This window comes from Equus caballus, chromosome 3 (genome assembly GCF_041296265.1).
Source record: "Equus caballus isolate H_3958 breed thoroughbred chromosome 3, TB-T2T, whole genome shotgun sequence".
NCBI classification, from domain to species: Eukaryota; Metazoa; Chordata; class Mammalia; order Perissodactyla; family Equidae; genus Equus; species Equus caballus.
Window position 1 is genome coordinate 28,930,630 of NC_091686.1, and position 19,020 is coordinate 28,949,649.

The window sequence follows — 19,020 nt, forward strand, 5'->3', positions numbered from 1 at the left end:
AGCCACTGAAGGATTTCAAGTGTAGGGGAGAGGCTGGGGAGAGCTGATATCTAGGAAAACGGGCCCAGGAGCAGGGTGGGGCTCATCAAAGATTGCCGCATGTTCAAGTCTGAGTTGAGAACCAGCAAGTAGGAAGATGGCTCGTGGGTCATCTTGGCTGCCTACCCAAGATTTCTCTGATTAGGGCAAATGCTTTCTGTTCCTTGAGGTGCGTGGTTTTCATCTTCTCGATGTCGGCGGCCAGAGGTGGCTGGTAGACGTCCTTTCTGCTGTTCCTTCGTGCTCGGAACAAGGCAGAGGGGCCTGTGAAAGCCAGGACACAAGGACAGTCGGCCAAATGGGCAATGGAACCAGGGTCTACGTTTGCAACCAGATGACTCTTCTCTCAAGAGGGACGATGGGATCTGACATTCCTCCTCCTGGGGAACCATTTCCCGAGACTACCTCCGTGCCTCTCCATGGAGTCCCAGCGCCCAGAACTCCATCCCTTCTTCTGCACCTGGAGAATTCTCATCCTGAAACACAAATGGCCTCCCCTCCCTGAAGTCTTACTGACTCCTGGATGCTTCCTTCCTGTACTCCTGACTCGAACATGGACCCCAACATTTCCCAGACTTTGACGATGGAAGGATGAGGGTAATTAATGTTTCACAGTCCTGTCATATCTAATTCCAAGTATCTTCTTTTTCAAACCACTTTACTGAGTTATAATTTACATAAATTCACCCACCGGAAGTCTACAATTCAATGATTTTAGTAAATTGATAGAGTTGTGCAACCATCCCCATAACCGGTTTTAGAACATTTTCATCACCCCAGAAAGTTCTCTCCTGTCCTGTTGAAGTCCCCTGTCCACTCTATCCCCACTAATCTGCCTTCTGTCTCTATAGATTCTTCTTTTATGGATGTTTCATATAAATGGAATTGTACCTATGTAGTTTCTCGTATCTGCCTTCTTTCACTTAACGTGTTTTGGAGTTCATCCATGTTGTTGTGTGTATTACTAGTTAGTTTCTTTTTATCACTGAGTAGTATTCCATTGTATGGATATACTACCTTTTGTTTATCCATTCATCCATTGATGGACATTTGGATTGCTTCTAGTCGTGGCTGCTATGAATGATGCTGCTATGAGCATTCATGTACAGGTGCTCGTGTGGACGTAGATTTTCATTTCTCTTGGTTAGATTCCAAGGAGTTACCGTCTATCTTTTGGCTATTACAAATGAAGCTGCTATGCACATTTTGGACCAGTTCCTGCATGAAAAGAAGTCTTCATTTCTCTGGGATAAATGCCCAGGAGTACGATTGCTTGGACATACAGTAATTCCATTTTTAGTTGTGAAAGGAACTGCCAAATGGTTTTCCAGAGTTGTTGTACCATTTTACATTCTCATCAGCAACATACAAACACTCCAGTTTCTCCACATCCTTGTCAGCATTTGGTATTATCACTATTGTTCACTTTAGCCATTCTGATAGGGGTATATTGACCCTATTGTTTTTTGGATCCATGCCCTTCTGTCCACCCCCACTGCCAGTACGTGTCATCTCTCCCCTGGATAATTGCAACAGTCTTCCTACCAGCCTCCCCATTTTCATTATTGACCGAATACCTCTGGTCTCCAAGAGCTGCCACAGTAATCTTTCCAAAATCACAAAATGGATCATATTGCTCTCCTATTTATTTATTTATTTATTTTGGTGAGGAAAGTTGATCCTGAGCTAACACCTGTGCCAATCTTCGTCTATTTTGTATGTGGGATGCTGCCACAGCGTGGCTGGATGAGCAGTGTGTAGGTCCATGCCTGGGATCCAAACCCACGAGCCCCGGGCTACCAAAGCAGAGCGAGTGGTGCCAGCCACTAGGCCAGCCCCCTGCTCTCCTATTTAAAACACTTCAAGGGGCCAGCCCTGTGGCGCAGCAGTTAAGTTCCCATGCTCGGCGGCCCTGGGGTTCACTAGTTTGGATCCTGGGTGAGGACCTACACACCGCTTGTCAAGCCATGCTGTGGCAGGCATCCCACATATAAAGTAGAGGAAGATAGGCACAGATGTTAGCTCACGGCCAGTCTTCCTCAGCAAAAAGAGGAGGATTGGTGACAGATGTTAGCTCAGGGCTAATCTTCCTCAAAAAACAACCAAAACCAAAAAATAAAAAAATTAATTAAACAAATAAATAAATAAAACACTTCAAAACCCCAGCATTGACCCAGGACCTACAAAATGCTGCATGATCTGCTCCTCACCCACCTCTCTGTCCTCAGCTTGAACCATTCCCCCCACCCTGATATGCCATGCTTCGGCCACACTATCAGTATTTGCTATAAACTGACAAGTTCTGTCCCACCTCAGGGCCTTTGCACATGCCCAGTGTGCAACCTCTCTTTTCTCCTGCCCTCCAGGAGCCAGCTTCAGTACCCTTTCAGCAGAGAGGGCTGTACTGTCCTGTTCTCTCCCGCCTGTTCTCATCACAGTTCACACTTACGTGTCTACTTATACATTTACTTATTTAATGTGTCTCCCCAAATGGTCTGTTCATTCCAAGGACAGCAACCTGTGCCACCCAGTCAGTGCCGTGTTGCCTGGAGGTGGGAGTGGGGACTGACTTCAAATGGGCAAGAGGGAACCTTTTGGAGGTAAGGAAGATGTTCAAAATCTGAATTGTTGTGAAGATTGCGTAACTCTATAAATTTACTCAAATCAATGAATTATACACTGACAACGAGTGGATTCCTGTAATTCACATTCTTAAGTCATCACACTGCCTGGCACACAGCAAGTACACCCTGAATCATTGTTTAATTGGTCTGGAGGCTGGCGTCTCTTTGGCGAAAAATTGCTCTTTTGTCTTGAGAAGGAGATGTTAATGGATCTTTTGGATCTGCAAAGCCAAAACCCTACCCTCGAGTGGAGGAACGCAGGCCCGTGAGGGGCGACCACACTGTGGAATGATGTCGGGACGTGGGCTTTTGGCTATTCCTGTTTTATTTTCCCTGCAAGTCAAGATCTCTGCGTAGACGGTCAGAGGGTGGGTTCCGTTCTGTTTGCATATTTGTTTTGTTGTTCATTTATTGTCGGGCCCCCTCAGGCGTTTGGGCTGGGAAGTGAGAAATCAGGTTGGGGGAGGGGCCGATCAGGGGCCTCGCCAACAAGGATCAGCATGGCCGTGTTCCAGGAAAATTTTGTTTACAGACCGGGCGCTGGACTGGATTTGGCCTCTGGCCGTAGTGTGCCGGTCCTTGCCCTTGAACTCTAACTCACCATGACTTTTTGCAGCCCACCTGCAAACTCATTCTGTTTGGGGTTTCATTGTAAAGAGCAGGAGCCTGAACCCTGGAGAAGAAAGCTGCTTGCTTGGGCATTGCACAGAGAATGACGGCCAGTGCAGAGCGCGGCCCCCAAGGTGCCCCTTCTGGCTGAGGGGTCCTGCACGCTTCGGGGTCAGAGAGAAAGGCCCGGGGTGGGGAAAGGAACAGCATCGCTCAAAAGACAACAAAGGAGTCACTGGTTTCAGGATGGTTCAGGGGTGGTTCACCAGTCGGGGGTCAAGGGCTGAAGGGGAGCGAACACCGCCCGGGGCGGCTGGCCCAGCCTCATCGGGTGGGTTCCGGGCCCCTGCCTCCGCCCGTGCGCCCTTACCTGAGCCGGACAGACATCCCGGGAGAGGGGCCACAGGCTCCTCCTCGTCCTCTACTCTCTTCAAGACCAGTGCGAAGAAGGCAGCGAACCCCAGCACCTGGAAAACACTGAACCCTAAGCCCGTGTCGGAAACTCTCTAGCCACTCTGGCCTGGGAGGGGGCGGGATGGGACCACCTCTGTGGACTGGACGGGTCCTAGATTCACTGTAAATGTCTCCTCGTTCCTGCAGCTACCCCCCAGGGGTGTTCCTAACCCCCACTCCTTCCAGGGGGCTGAGACCCGAGCTCCAGGCGGGGCTCCGTGTTTCTTTGACTCTGACGCGCTCTCTTAGTCATTTGACATTTTCAGAAACAGGAAGGTATCTTCCAATTGACACACACATTTAATAACCTGGTGTTTTTTTTCTGAAGGTACAGTTCCCAAAAATTGCTGGCCTATCTCACAATCAAAAGCATCTTAGAATGGAGAAAATATGGTATCATTCCTATTTATACATGTGGCTCAGGGCACAGTCTTTGTGACCTTCTTTACCTGAGGTTTTCTCATCTATAAAATGGAGGCAAGGACCTTCCTGAGGGTGGGCGTGAGTGTTAAGAGCTCTGGTTGTCATGCAATTATCTTCATTAGGCTTGCTGCCCCGGGACCTGCACAGAGGTGGTGCTGTGTGTAGGTTTGTTGAATGAATAGATGAAGGAGCTGCCCGAGCCTCAGGACAGGGCAGCTGGCAGGAAGGGAAACGTGGGCAGAAGGGAAGGGCAGCCACACGGGGCTGAGGTCCTGACCTTCAGGGGCTGGGTGACAAACATGCTCTCCAGGAAGGAGACAGCCATGGAGATGAGCCACTTGAGGGAGCTGGCCCGCCCGTAGCGCAGGCCGTAGAGCATGGTGAAGAAGGCTGCCACGCCGCTGGTGGCCGCCACCAGGAGCCAGCCTACCAGGACACACCACCAGGGCAGGCCGCGAGGGGGCCTGCTCGCCCATGGAGAGCTGCAAAGAAGGGTGGATATAGTCAGATGACATGCCTAGGGCTCAAGTTCAAATCCAGCTCCACCCCGACCAGATGCATGACCTTGGCCAAGCTCCTTGACCTCTCAGACCCTCAGTTTTCTCCTCTAATTTGCACCCATCTCAAAGGGCTATTCTTTTTTTTTTTTTTTTTTTTTTGAGGAAGATTAGCCCTGAGCTAACATCTGTCGCTAATCCTCCTCTTTTTGCTGAGGAAGACTGGCCCTGAGCTAACATCCATGCCCATCTTCCTCTACTTTATATGTGGGACGTCTACAACAGCATGGCTTGCCAAGTGGTGCCGTGTCCGCACCCGGGATCCGAACTGGAGAACCCAGGGTTGCCGAAGTGGAACGTGCACGCTTAACCACTGAGCCACCGGGCCGGCCCCTCAAAGGGCTAGTCTTCATTCTATCCATTTTATGCAGTACATATATATTCTACTGAGGTCACATTCATTGCTTACTAGGAGCCAGTCCCCACGTGAAGTGCTTTACTCAGATTTGCTCCCTTATTCCTCATGACAAGCCTAGAAGTCTGGTACTATACAATTTTTTTTAAGTTTTTATGATGAAAATTCCTCATCATACAAAAATCAGCCAGCACAACAAACCCCCAGCAACTAGCTTCAACAACCATCACCTCCTTGTCATATTTGATCATCTTTCCTCATCCTCTTTTTTTTTTTGCTGGAATATTTAAAAATAAATTCCAGACAGAATATAAAATTATCCTTAACTACTTCAGAATGCATCTCAAAAATGGTCATTTTCTTACTGAATTTTAGTGCCATTGTCACACCTACCAAAATTAATAAGAATTCCTTGATGTCGTCTAATAACCCATCTGTATTCAAATGTCACTGGTTATCTTAAATTTTTTTTTTTCTTTTTGGTGAGGAAGATTGGCCCTGACCTAACATCTGTTTCCAATCTTCCTCTTTTTGCTTGAGGAAAATTGTCACTGAGCTAACATCTGTGCCAATCTTCCTCTTTTGTATGTGGGACACCATCACAGCATGGCTTGATGAGCAATGGGTAGGTCTGCACCCAGATTCTGAACCCGCGAACCCTGGGCTACCGAAATGGAGCATGCGAACTTAACCACTATGCCACCAGGCCGGCCCCTGTATTTTGTTTTACATTTGAATCAGGAGATAGGCATTATGATTCCCATTTTACAGATGAGGAAACTGTGGCTCAGAGAGGTTGAGGGATTTGTCCAAGGGCACACAGCTAGAAAAGAGCACACATGAAAATGGTTATAAACTGTAAGGTGCTGTGTGGAGGGCAATCACTATCTTCTGGCAAATAACCCTGTTCAAAGCCCTTCTCCCTGAATTTGTGCAGGAATCCTGAACTGCTTCTTCTTAGGAAGCTGTGGGTGAACATCCTTCCATGGTTGCTCAGGATGCCTTCTCCCTGAAGGCCCCAGGCTGGGCAGTGGGGGAGCAGGTGCCCACTCACCCCAGGGGAGTGGATTACCTCGTACGTGCTGGGGGTAGGGTGCCTGGCTGTCCCCCTAGCCTTCGCTTCAGGGTCTGCAGCTGCCTGAGGGCGCGGGCGTGGCTCTGGCCCTGGGGGAAGCCCTGGGGCCCCACCAGCAGCAGTGCCTGCTCCAGGTGCTCCAGCTGAAGGTAGAGACACTGCCTGTAGGCGCTGTCCTTCCAGGGGTCACTTGCACCCACCGTGGGCATTGGGCATTGCTCTATTTCTGGAGGACAGGGGACAGAGAGCATCAGCTGGTGCTGAGTGGCCAAGCAGACCACCTGCGAGAAAAACACCAGTATTAGGAACAGCATTCTCTTTCGAGTACTTTCTATGTGCCAAGCCATGAGAAATCTGAGATGTGGAAAGATGGGGTGCCAGGCTCACACGGCCAGGTGGGCTCTGAATGTACGGAGGGCATCCTCAAAATTTCCTTACACGCAAAGAGAAGAGAATGATATACCTGTCACTCTGCTGCGCCAGTTACCAACATTCTGCCAATCTTGTATCATCTCTGCCCCCTAACTTTTTTTTTCTGGAGTACCTTCAAGCAAATCCCAGACATACTATTCTCTCATCGGCAAATATTTTAATATGTACAAGATTCGAATTTGAACCCAGGTTTGCCTGGTGCCAAAGCTAGTGTAAGTTTTAACCTTTTGTTTTTAACTTTGTTTTAGGAAAAATTTCATACCTGCAAATGGGAATGATGAGAGGAACCCGCATAGACCCATTGTTCAAAATTAGCAACACGTGGCCAGTCGTGTGTCACCTGCACCCCACCCACTCTCTCCATGGCGTTATTTTGAAGCAAATTCCAAACCTTCTGTCACTAAATATTGTAATATGCTTCTTAGAAGATAAAGACTCTTTTTAAAAACAAACCCCTTGATGTCATTATCAATCTTCAAAAGGATTAACAGTAATCCCTTAATAGCATGGAATAACCAGTCAGAGGTCAAGTTTCCCCAGATTATCTTGTGATTGTTTTTCTACAGTTGGTTTGTTCAGATTTCAGCTTCCTAATTTTTTTTTTTAAAAAACAGTATTTTTTGTTTTAATTACAGAGGTGATGCATATTCATTGCAAGAAAAAAACAAATTCAAACCTTTCCAGTGTTCCTCGTGCCTCCTAAGGGAAAATTGGCCTCTCCAGGCAGAACCAGGCCTGGTCTCTGGGCCCTGAGCTGGGAGGCTGGCCCCTCTAGGGGCACATTCTCCTCAGGCTGTAACGGGTTGGGTCTGTGTTTTCTTTTGTTTTGTTTTGTTTTTGAGGAAGATTGGCCCTGAGCTGACATCTGTGCCCATCTTCCTCCACTTTATATGTGGGACGCCTGCCACAGCATGGCTTGCCAAGTGGTGCGTAGGTCTGCACCTGGGATCTGAACTGGCGAACCCTGGGCTGCCAAAGCAGAAGATGCGAACTTAACCGCTGCACCACTGAGCCGGCCCCCCGGGTCGGGTCTGGACCAGTGTTCATCTTCACGGGGGTACGTGAAGCTGGATATGGGAGATGACAAAATGGAGTGCCCCTGCCCCATAATCCTTCCCCAGTCTCCAGGGAGAAGCTGATGAGAAAATAATGCAGAGCTGTGAAGAAGGCCGTGGCCAGCTCAGACTAGACCAGGATGCTGGCAAAGGCCTAGGGCGAACCCGCCTCCCTCTGACTCAGCCTCCTCCCTCGCTGAAGCCTCGGCTAAAGGTTCCAGCATCAGCAGCCTTTGTGCTGCAAGCTCCTGGCAACGTTTCCGAAGATCCCACCACTCCCAATCCTAACACCACTTACTGAATACCCGCTTTGTGTCAGGCTGGGCGCTAAGCGTTTCACGTGTCTTATGATCTCACTTGGTCCTTGCAACAAGCCAAGGAGCTCGGTGGGTCAATACTTCCATTTTATAGGGGAGGAAATGAAGTCTCGGAGAGGTTGAGCAACTTGACCAAAGTTGCACAGCTGCTATTGCAGCTAGGAGAGCCCCAGGGTCTGGCTAACTCCGGAGTCCATGTTCTAAGGCACATGCTGTGAATGCCAAAGTCCCAGAACTCAGGGCCAAGTGTCCAGCGCAGGCATCAACAGAGCTCCTGCAGGGCTGGCCTTCCTGGGCAGCCCAGGCCCAGCTTTCTGGAGCAAATCCTCCAGGGTGGCTGGAGCCCTGAGACCTTGCCTTGAGGGCGAACCCTCAGGGTGCATTCTCAACCTTCAGTGCGCATAAGCCACCAAAGCGACTGAGTAAAAATGCAGGCTCCTGGCCTCCCCGTAGAAGATTTAATTCACTATATCAGAGACGGGGCCAAGAATTATGGATTCGAATGCCTCATGCTATAGACCCCACTTTTGTGTTCTAAACAAGGTTTAGATAGTAACCAGCCTTCTGTGTTAAAATTGGCAGCATTCTTAACCCACGCCATCCAAAATGTCAGCCACTAGCTCCATGTGGCTGTCTAAATTAAAATTAGTTAAAATTAAAAGAGCCCCATTTCAAGTGCTGAAGAGCTGCGTGTTGCCAGTGGCCGCCATATTGGACAGCGCAGATGACAAACATTCTAGTCACTGTAGGAGCTTCTATTGCACGGCCTGGTCTAAACACTGGTAGCAGTGATAGGGTGGAAGATGGATGGGAAAGGCGCAAGAGGGGAGTCAGAGAGACTGTTTCAAACCAGAATAATGCCACACATAGAACTTAATAAAAATGAGACAATGTTACTAGATTTTCTGGCTGAATATTGTTTCAAAAGGCTCTGAGTTTGAGGCCCACCATCTGTCTGCCAGAGAGATTGACAAGTGTTGGAGAGGTGTTAAAGACACAGCAGTACCACAATGAGACTTTCTCCTTGACTTAGTTAGAAGAATTAGAAGAGAATGGAGAAAGGAGCCACTCCTTCACTCTGGGACTCAGTGTTCTTTACTGCCCTGTCCATCGTCTTGCGTCGTGCCCTACACATGTGGAAAGTGATCTAGTTTGACTTTGCATCCCCCGACACTTTACAGAAAAAGAAACTGAGGCAGAGAGAACTGAAGTAACCAAGGTCACACAGCCCATCAATGGCCGGGCCAGTACCCAGAGGTGGTCCTTCCGAGTGGCCCCAGTTATCAGGCTAGCCAATGCTCTTCTTCCCACCTATGGAAGAGCAACATGCCTTTTTGCTTTGTGCATTCCGTAATGACCTCCCATGCCGAGGTCATCCCACGCGTGTTTGTGGCATGCTTTCTCTGTGTTGCGCGGGCCAGGCACTGGCGAAACAGTGGAGATAAGACGGTCAGATGGCTCCCACCTCATGGAGCTCACGCTCCAGGAAGGACCGTGCAGACTTTAAACAACTCTGCACGCACTTCATGATTTGGGAGCCAGCAGTGTGAAAGCAAAGAAAGAGAAGCCCAGGGGCTAAAGATCGTGTAGCTGGAGACCTGCTATGGGCTGGGGTCTTGGGTTGCTCCCTTGAGGAAGGAATCCTTCAGCCAAGACTCAAGACTGAGTACGAATTGGCCAAGCTAAGAGAGAGAACATTCTAGATTAAAGGGCCAGCATGTGGGAAGGCCTTTCGTGGGCAGGCAGGTTGGTCCTCTGAGGAGAGGAGGGTGCCTGTGGTACAGAGAGGGTGGCAGTGGCGAGTGGTTGGAGCAGAGGCTGGTGAGGGAGACCCCAGCAGGACTTCTTAACCTCCTAGTGATACAGACGTGGCCCTTGGTCCTGTCCCGCCTGACTCCAACATGCTCTTCTCTCAGCAGAGAAACGTCAGGACTCACCTTTCACTTGGACAGACCCAAGAGTGAGTGTTAAGGGATCCTCTCTCTGTTTGGATTCTCCCCAGAACACCTGCCCTGCGGTGTTCTGCAGACAGACGACGTCTTCCAGCAAAGCCAGCAGTTGGTTGATGTCCATCAAGTTCGTGGAGTCCCAGCCTGAGGCAGGGGACGGCAGCTTCAGAGCTTCAAACAGGGAGCTGACGAGCCTCCTTGTATCCTGCAAGTCAGCCCAGGTGGGTAAGGCGATGAGAGCTACGGGTCAGGGGGGCAGGGGAGCAGCATGGCGGTCAAGAGCATTCAGGCTGGGGTCAGACAGTCTGGGTGTGGTAACAGCGGTGCCCGCTAGACATGACATTGGACCTCCCTGAGCTTCTCTTTTGTCTCCTATAGAACCCCTCTTCTAGGATGTAAACTGATGCATTCCAGGCTGTAGTCCTCAAAATGCAGCACATAGTAGGTACTCAAGAAAATGCTTAGTGAGTGCATGAATGCAGAGGGAGTCCCTTCTATGGGCTTCCAGCCGGGTATCTATAATGAAGGTGTAATATTTTGCACATAGTAAGTACTCAAAAAGTGTGTGTGGTGCGTATGTGTGTATATGTATGAGTTTGTATATGTGTGTCTCTGTGAGCATGTGTGTGTGATAGTGTCTATGTGTATTAGTGGTATATGTGCACATGCATACATGTATGTGCACGAACATGTGTGTACATGTATGTGTTTATGTCTACGTATATGTGTGAATGTGTACATGTGAGTAGATGTGTTCATGTGTGTGCCTATGCATACCTGTGTGGATGTGCACTTGTGTATGTGTAGGTACACATGTGTACACATGCCTCTGTGTGTGTGTGTGTGTGTGGTGTTTGTAGATGTGTGTGTACGTGTGTGCATGCAGTTGGTGAATCTTGACAACTGACGCTGTCGACAGCATAGGGTTGCCAGGCCCCAAGCCAGGTCCCCACTCCCAGTTCGGCCCAGGCTAGAGCATCCCCACACCACCGAGGTTGAGGACGTGCCTTGGTCACTGCTTCAGGCGTCAGAAGGCCATCCTCCACAGGCTGTGGTGAGGGGGCCAGGCTGGGCGACCCCCGGTGCCATTTCCCAGTATCCGGCTCCTTAGTGACCCGAGGACGGGTGTTTCGAAAGATCTGAACGATCAGGAGGTTGATGGGGAACATGAGCAGCGAGCTCTCCAGCCCGATCATCACTTCCTGCCACGTGAATTCAATTTTACCTGGGGCAGAGGGAGGGAAAGGGTCAGTGGGAGTCCCCTAGGCCCTTCCAGAAGGCGGCTGTGCAGTAAGGATTCACCTTGCACAAAGGGAGGTCTGGCCCTCGAGTGGCTCCTGGGAGGTGACCTCTAAGCCCTCGGGATGTCCTACCTGATAGGTACGCCTTTGTCTACCTGCGGTCTTGGCTCACACCACATAGTCTATGCTAACAACGTGGTTTATGGTGGGGACCTTGGCCACACGGTATCACCTTGGCCTCTGGAGGGGCTGGGGGCCGAGGTCAGCCATGCAGGGGGTCAGCCATTTCTATGTGACTGAGCACCAATCAAAACTCTGACACCAAGGCTCAGGTGTCCCTGGTTGGCCGTACTCCACATATGTTGTCACACATCCTTGTCAGGAGAAGTTAGTGCTGTCCACAACTCCATTGGGAGGGGACAACTGGAAACTCTGTGCCTGGTCTCCCCTGGCCCCTCCCCCATAGGCCTCTTCCCTTCCCTGATTTTAATCTGTACCCCGTCTCTGTAATAAGTATAAGTATAATAGCATTTCTGACTTCTCTGAGTCCTTCTAGAGAGTTATTGAACCTGAGGGTGGTCTTGGGACCTCTGGAATTGCAGTGGTATTGCTGAGGCAGTGATGGCCAATGTCCACCAGCCACTCGTTCTGACCGCCACGCCAGAGGAAGTTACCCAAGTCCATCTTTTGCTCAGCTGGGTCCTTGGGGACACCCCAGAACATGATGCTGGTCAGCATGGTGCAGAGGAGCAGGGAGAAGCAGCAGGACACCCTCTGGACACGCGTGAAGTTGCTGCGAGCTGCGCAGCTGAAGATGGAGTACCAAATGTGGCTATCCCGGAAGCCCGCGGAGGTCTTCACGAAGAACAGGTGGCTGCGGACAGGGAGGGAGGGGCAGGCGTTTAGGGAGACGGCAATGGGGAGAGCCTGGTCTCGTTGGAGCAATCCTGCGGTGACAGGGGAGGATTTGTTTCTAAGATTTATCACCTACTTTCTCTGTTATAGAAGAAATACAGCATCATAACAGCATCACTTAGAGTTAACGATGGGGGCTCTGGACAGAGTGGGTTGGAATCCTAGACTGCCCTCCTACTAGCTGGGTGGCCTCAGACAAGTTACTTTACTCTGTGCCTCAGTTTACTTGTCTGTAAAATGAGGATCATAAAACCTGCCTCACTGGATTGTTGAAAGGATTAAAAGTGATCCTTTTTGTAAAGCGTCTGGCAAAGTAGCTGGCTTATGGTCAGTGTTCATCAGTGTTAGCAATTGTTATTTTTGTTATAATTTTAATATAGTAGTATAACTATAATATTATTCATTTTGTTATAATTAGAACATTAGACTAGAGTGGTTAAAAATCACAGGCTCTGGGTTCAGACTCAATTTGAGAGAATAAAAATTGCAAGACAATGGGGGCTGGCCTGGTGGCATAGTGGTTAAGTGCGTGTGCTCTGCTTTGGTGACCTGGGTTTCACAGGTTCGGATCCCAGGCACAGACCTATACACCGCTCATCGAGCCATGCTGTGGCGGTGTCCCACATACAAAAAACACAGGAGAGTTGGCACAGATGTTAGCTCGGGGCCAATCTTCCTCACACACACACTCACAAAATTGCAAGACAAGTTCTCTGAAAATAGCACCACGTTCCCCTCAAGAACCTGTTGTATTTCTCTGAGTTGAATATAGTTTAACCACAAAAGCTATTCAGGGGCCCAGATTCTTGTGAGAGGGTCAGAACTGCGAGTCCTGGCTGGCGCCTGTTCTGATTGGTCAATGCCAGCACCCTCCAGGGTTGTTTGTACTTTGGCTGTCGCTCTGGGGTGTGTGGGTGGCCTGGTCTTAGAGGAAAGCTACATAAAGAGAGAGGTCAGTTGCCGCCAACAGTGACTGACCACGTGATCATTCTACTCATTCAACAAATATGTGTGGAGCCTGCCATGTGCCAGGAGCTCTGCAGGCACCCGGGACTCATGGGAAGAATGACACGGTCCTGCCTGCAGAGGCTCCTTGTCTAGTTTCCAGGCATCCCACGTTTTGATGCAACTGAAGGATAATATCTGCTCCTGTAGCTGAGCACTTACTCTGAGCCACTCGCTGTGTTAACCATGTTACCTACATCGTTCCGTGGGACCTTCCCAGGTCCCCTTTGGGGTGGGCAATTTGAACAACTCATTTTTCAGAGGTGGAAGCTGAGACCTGGAGAGATAAGGTAACTTATACAGGGTCATGCAGCAAGTCAGCAGCAGGCATGTGAGACACTGTGATCCATGCCCATGTCTGTGTTATACCTCTCTTGGGGTCCAAGTCTCTCTGATTCAGACTTTTTCCCTCTTGGAGACTGAGCTGCTCCCAGTAGCAGCTGGGAGGAAAAGTCAGCTTTCAGTAAATGCACTGGAAACAGACTTTTTTTTAAACCCAACTCAGAAGGCATTTAAAGTAGAGGTCATAAAGTCAAATGCTTAAAGAGACCCAGGTGGATGTAAATAAGTCAAATAAATGAGTGAAGTAGGTTGGGGATAAGGTAATAGGGAGTGTTGAGGAGTGTGGCAAACTGAGAGCACATGACCCGTATAAGAGGAAAGCTGGTAATCAGCTCCAGCAGATTGGTGGCATGCAGGAATGCTGGTCCAACATTTCCATACTTATAGGTTTTTTGTGAAGTCTCCTGATTTTTTAATATTGGTTGGAAAGAGATTTAATGCCCAATGATAGGAGAATAGTTGAAATACCTGTGGGATATCCATTCTATGGAATATGATGCAGCCAATAAGGAAAAGTTTGATCCAAACATACTCTCCTGGAAGGATGTTGTGATATATCATTAAAGGAAAAAAGCAACATATTTAGAGCAACGTGCCATTTTAAAAGATGTAGAATAAACAACAATCTATGGTGTTGTGTGTGTGTGCGGGTGCACATGTGTGTACATTTCTATCTGCTTTTCTGTGTTTGGAGACAGATGTGCAAGGATGTGAGTAAAGCAAAAGAAAACACATGCTGAAAGATGCGTGTGGGGTAAAACTCATGCAGAAGCAGCCCCAATGGCCAGACAGTGAACCGCTGCTCAATTCAGCCTGCTCGCTCATGTAAAAAATACTATTCTGTGACATTAGTAAGGAAATGTGGATGACTGTTCCAAACATTTCACCATCTTGAAGGTAATTATGTCTTGGAGGGTCCATGTCGCTCCAGGGCCCCTCATTTCCAACAAGAAAAACTGACTGGTCGTTAATGTCACACTTAAAGCTACCCAGACCTGCTAGATCAAATGTGCTTTTATTTGGCTGCAAATTATTATTATGGTGCAACTTCCCTAGAGATGAAAGACCAAAATAAAAGAGCATTTGCTTAAAAGGAAAACAAAAGTACCTGAATTGTTTCCTGTCCTGCTCCGTGGCCACCGGAAATACCTTGTCGAGGACACAGTCTCCAACATCGATGGACAGCCATGAGTTGCAGAGGAAATACCACTTCCGGTCCATTGCCAGGTCATGCACCAGCACCCGGCTCACATACCTGCAGAAGGGACGGACCCACGCTTCTGAGGACAAGGTCGGGGGACGAGACTTCTTTGGGCACCACAAAGGTAACACCTTTGCAAACCTCAGCCCCAAACAAGAGCTCCTGGAAAGAGAGACTGTATTTTTCTTCATTGTTCTTGGTGCCTTGATCAAAATGCCCCAATCACTGGTGAATTTGGCCTCATGTGGGGAGTTCAGCTGGTGTGGAGAGCCAGCTCTTGGAGGCCGCCACATTTCGCAGATGTGCTGCAAGACGGTGCATTCGGAGGCTGTTAACCCCGACGCAGGCAGCAAGCCCAGGGCCCGCATCCAGACACTAGTGAGGAAAGCCAAATTGTCTACACTGTGTGTGTCCAGGGAAGCACAGGCTTTTAAGTACACAAACCCCGGTCCTTCCGCGGGCTTCCACCCAGAGAATGAGCCTACCATCCGTCTTGGACTCAGGACTTCTTGGATATCATCTAACTTGATTTAGGTCTTCGAGGCCTGGGGAAGTAATAAAATCATCTTGCCTCTGCTGGGAAGTCAGATCCAGTAGCAGCCGTTTTCCCTGTTGCTTTACAGCTGATGAGAATAGTAGTGACATCAATAGCCACTCTTTAGTGAGCATTTACTGCATAATGAGGACATGCATTTTCTCATTTCCGGGAGGACGGCCCCACAAGGCATGCAAGAGCAATATCTGTTGAGGTCACACACCCTCCTAGGGAGGCCGACATCCAGTGACCCACTGGTGCAGGGCCTGGGTGTGATCAAGACCTGGGCATCTCCGTCCAGCTTGGGACAGCCCCGGGGCCCCCAAGGGTCAGCCAAGCTGTTGTGCTGTGTCGAAGCTCTTCTCCTTCTGCCCATCCTGTTTCCTTCCCTCCCTTCCTCGCTGATCCCAGGCACTCCTTGAGGAACCCCCTGCATGCTCATCTCCATCTCAGAGTCCAAACTACAGCACTTAAAGTGTTCATGTTTAATCCCTTGGGTCAATCAAAGACGGCAACAGAAATGCAGTGTTTTTCTAAAGCTACCAGCCATTGATGGGCAGTCAGGCTGGAACCCACTCCTCTGAGTCACTAGTTTTGGCCTCAGACTTCTAGAATAGGGACGGGTCTTGGCTCTGAGCTTGCCAGCTGTGTGACTTTGGGCAAGTCACTTATCCTCCCTGGGCTTGGATTTTCCCACCGTAAAAGGAGGATGGTAACAGTCCTTGTCCCTGAGGGTCGTTGTGAGGATCCAGTGAGAAAAGGCACAGAGAGGTCTAGCTTAGTGCTCAGCAGTGGCAGCTGTTCTTGCCTCTTCTACTGGAGAATCAGTTCAAAGTCTCGTTAGTCTCCTCTCATTGGGCGGGGTATGTCTTCACAATAGGCATCTATCCCCATGTTACAGATGGGGAAACTAGGGGCTAAATGATAGGTTGATGCTGCAACAGTGCCAAGGGTGGGGATCGCACTGGACCCCAAGGCTGCAACTTCCTGTCCTTCTCCTAACCACTGATTCAATCTGTGGACTGGGGGCCTCTCTGACCCTCAGTTTCCTTATCTGTGAAATGCAGATTCAGTCTTGTAGAGGCTCAGGAGGATCAGCAAGGCAACAAATACGGAGTGCCCAGCCCTGGGCCTGACACATAGTAGGTCCTTGTGGTCTGCTCACCCCTAACTTACCAGGAGGGCTGGTCCCCTGAATTGTCATGCCACAGCCGCAGGCTCCTCAGTTCCCCCAGGGGGAACAGGGTGGAGAGTAAGAAGGCATCCACTCCTCCTCGCTCAAAAACAGGGATGTCGGGGTCTGACAGGTGGTGGGGCTCACTCTCTCCCTCCAGGCCATATAGCGTGACAGTCACCTGAAATATGGAGATCAGGAGTGGCTAAATCCAGGTGGTGATTGAGCCCCACTGGCCATGTTTCATTTTAAGTGTCCAAAAACCAATGAAAACCCATGAAGCATAGCCATTTCACTCTCTCTTCTCCTCCCCTCTCCTCTCCTCCCATCGTGGGCCTGCCTGAGTTATTTTTCAGTTGTATGAAGATTTGGGGTGACACTCTCTGCATTTATGTCTTCAAGATGAGTTATAAAATGCTCCCTGGTGACCTTTTCAAACTTCCCATACATTATTCGTAAGGACTGTAGGGCAGGAACTGGTTTCCTCCCTAACAATGACATTCCCAGTGCCTTCCAGAGTGGCCGGCACTGAGACATGAATGAATGAGTGCCTGCTACATTGAAAATACATCTTCCTAGGCCCAACTCCAGACCTGTCAAGTAAGAATATTGAGGACAGAGCCCAGGAATCTGTGTTTTTCTGAAGCTATCCAGGTGATGCTGATGGGCATGCCTGGTTTCCTGAGTCAAAACCAGCCATAGCAGATATCACTATGCTCCACCGACATCCCTCAGCCTCACCATTGCAGCACTCCCTGCACCCACATCCAACTGCTGGCAGCTGTGTGTCTCCCTGGGGGTTTCTCTGGCTGTTAGAGGAGCAGGCTGGAAGTGCGGAGAATTAATGGCCCCTGCAAACCATCCTCCACCAGTGACTGGTGGGATTGGTGGATAAACATCCCAGCTCCCTCAGCCCTCGGCTGGGATGACTTTGAGGCCCACATTCCTTAATAGATTCCAGAGTTCCCCAGTGGGATTAGCCTGCAGTTGCTCACAGGGATAACCAGTTTGATAGGACACCCTTCATTGGTTCCTTCTCTTCCCTGTCTGGCTTCCCACTCCCCTACTGGGGTGTCCTGGGATCCCCTCTCAAATCAACTACTTGTGCTGGAACCTTTGTTTCAGAGTCTGCCTCTACAGGGTTTCTCTAGTGTAGACATTCTGGGCCTGATAATTCCTTGTTCTGGGGACTGTCCTGTGCACTGTAGGATGTTCAGCAGCATCCCTGGCCTCTGCCTTCCACATCCTAGTATCATCTCCCCTCTCCCAAGTTGTGACAACCCAAAACATTGCCAACTGTCCCTGGGGTGAGCGACATCACCCCCAGTTGAGAACCACTGTGCTAGGAGAACCCAAACCAAGACAATATCATATTGAAATGTGACCACAACTCTCCACAAAGAGAAATGGCCTGTGGATCACAGGTTTTCACTTCCTTTCTTCAGTGTCAAATGGAAGTGAGATGAATGTTTCATTAGATGGATAAAAGTGATTCTTACATTTATTCAACAAATAGTTACTGAGCACCTACTCTGTGTTAGACAGCTGGTCGAGGACCTAAGACATAGCAATAAATGAAAATGAAACAATTTAAAAAATAAAAATAAAACCAATGTATACATAAATGGAAATAATAAGATTTAAAAAATAAAAAGTAAACAGACAAATGCCCTGCTCTAATGAAGCCTAATGTCATTTTTTTTTTTTTTTAAATGGAGCTTTCTCCAGGACAGTACACACAGTGCCAGCGGTTCTCAAACTGTGTTCCACGGAGCCCTCGGTTTCAGTAAGGGAACCTTGGAGGCCGCTGCAGGGGATGATATATTCCAATGAGGGATCTGGGACAGGCCGGACTTAACTAAGGCTCTGAGACGTTACAGAGACAAGCTGCTGTATGCTCCAGAGCTAAACGCTCAAGGATTTCTGGGAATCCACAGACAACTGAAATAGTTTCTTCACTGCCTCTAGTCAGCCTGCTCAAGGACAAACAGCTCAGTAGCTAGATGCCAGCTAATCAGTTTACCTAATAAATGTAATTTAAGACGCATTGTTTCCTAATGGTGGACATTTTTCTTTCTTTCCATTTGCCCCTCTCTTATAAATTCTGGTTTCTCTGTATTCACTGACAACAGTCTCCTGACTGCTTTTCATTCGTGAGCACATCTGCACGCAGGTGACCAACTGACTGTGTGAGTTGTTCTTTGATAGGATAAGGAGGATGGCCAGTGGCACAGCACTAGACCCCAACTCTCCCCTCACCCACTCCTCCATCTTTTTAAATCCTGGGTCTTAGGGTGTTCTTTTGAGAAAAAGATTCTTTCCCCTAAAAAATAAAAACCCAAAGAGAAGAAATCCTACAACACAAACTCCGCTGTGCTCAAGTGACAGTGGACTGGCAAGTGCCTTGCTGGGTGGGACGTGCTGACTGAGGGGTCTTGCATGGGCAGGTACCTGTGAGGAAGTGGCTGCCCCTCTCCGGTGTCCGGTGTAGACTGTCACCAGGTAGTGGTACTGGGCAAAGGGGTCATTGTCCTCCAGCACTGTGACCTTCACCTGGATAGAAGGATGGCGTGAGGGTTAAAGGGTGAACTCACAGGCTTGGGTTGTCCAAACCCTGCACATTCCAAAGAAAGGACTGGCTCGTGGCCAGCTCCTGAAAGATGACCTCTAAGTCATTGTGATATCCCACATGATAAGAGTGTTTTGAATACTCGGGGCC

General features: G+C 49.1%; 1 protein-coding gene and 1 long non-coding RNA gene across 4 annotated transcripts in view; one reads left to right on the forward strand and one right to left on the reverse strand.

Moving 5' to 3' along the window:
* LOC106782970 (uncharacterized) overlaps nucleotides 1-18,359 on the forward strand; it is a 43,278-nt gene extending 24,919 nt beyond the window's left edge. For 2 of the 3 annotated variants that reach the window (XR_011436927.1, XR_011436929.1), the window contains exons 3-4: nucleotides 9,942-10,109; nucleotides 11,825-18,359. This is a non-coding gene — a long non-coding RNA (uncharacterized lncRNA). Of the gene's footprint in view, nucleotides 1-9,941; nucleotides 10,110-10,266 lie in introns of all 3 variants that reach the window. The other variant, XR_011436928.1, reaches the window with a different exon arrangement.
* The window catches only part of LOC100069843 (polycystin-1-like protein 2), a 98,138-nt gene that overhangs the window by 18,463 nt on the left and 60,655 nt on the right, over nucleotides 1-19,020 (reverse strand). Inside the window, exons 25-34 of the mRNA XM_070262089.1 lie at nucleotides 18,753-18,854; nucleotides 16,304-16,482; nucleotides 14,500-14,646; nucleotides 11,804-12,003; nucleotides 10,896-11,113; nucleotides 9,877-10,093; nucleotides 6,133-6,361; nucleotides 4,426-4,630; nucleotides 3,643-3,739; nucleotides 166-303 (exon numbers count right to left, since the gene is read on the reverse strand). Coding sequence (XP_070118190.1) covers nucleotides 166-303; nucleotides 3,643-3,739; nucleotides 4,426-4,630; nucleotides 6,133-6,361; nucleotides 9,877-10,093; nucleotides 10,896-11,113; nucleotides 11,804-12,003; nucleotides 14,500-14,646; nucleotides 16,304-16,482; nucleotides 18,753-18,854 — 1,732 coding nt within the window. The remainder of the gene's footprint in view (nucleotides 1-165; nucleotides 304-3,642; nucleotides 3,740-4,425; nucleotides 4,631-6,132; nucleotides 6,362-9,876; nucleotides 10,094-10,895; nucleotides 11,114-11,803; nucleotides 12,004-14,499; nucleotides 14,647-16,303; nucleotides 16,483-18,752; nucleotides 18,855-19,020) is intronic.